Below are 271 nucleotides of genomic sequence, written 5' to 3' on the forward strand. Positions count from 1 at the left end.
GGTTGTATACGGAAAGACACTCAACTTCATATTTCCCCTTTACATTGGACTGGATTCCCAAATCTGTATTTTGAAGGGTTGAAGAGACCTAGTTTTCCTTTGATATATTTTTAAGTTTCTGCTTGCAGCCTCACACCATGGCCTGCGTGTGTTTGCCTGTGGTCCCTGAGCCAATTTTCTTGTCAGCTAATCGTGACCAGCAAATACTAGAAACAATCTTGCGCACATGTATGCACACACACGCTGCTCCATACGCTTCTACAGTCCCCCG

The 271-nt window shown here is 44.6% G+C and overlaps 1 protein-coding gene across 1 annotated transcript in view; it reads left to right on the plus strand.

Moving 5' to 3' along the window:
* The window catches only part of LOC119588170, a gene marked incomplete at its 5' end in the record, with an annotated part of 23,637 nt that overhangs the window by 15,392 nt on the left and 7,974 nt on the right, over positions 1-271 (plus strand). The window contains 1 exon segment of the mRNA XM_037936874.1: positions 129-228. Within this exon segment, the coding sequence (XP_037792802.1) occupies positions 129-228 (100 nt within the window).

Source organism: Penaeus monodon, chromosome 23, assembly GCF_015228065.2.
Source record: "Penaeus monodon isolate SGIC_2016 chromosome 23, NSTDA_Pmon_1, whole genome shotgun sequence".
Lineage (NCBI taxonomy): Eukaryota > Metazoa > Arthropoda > Malacostraca > Decapoda > Penaeidae > Penaeus > Penaeus monodon.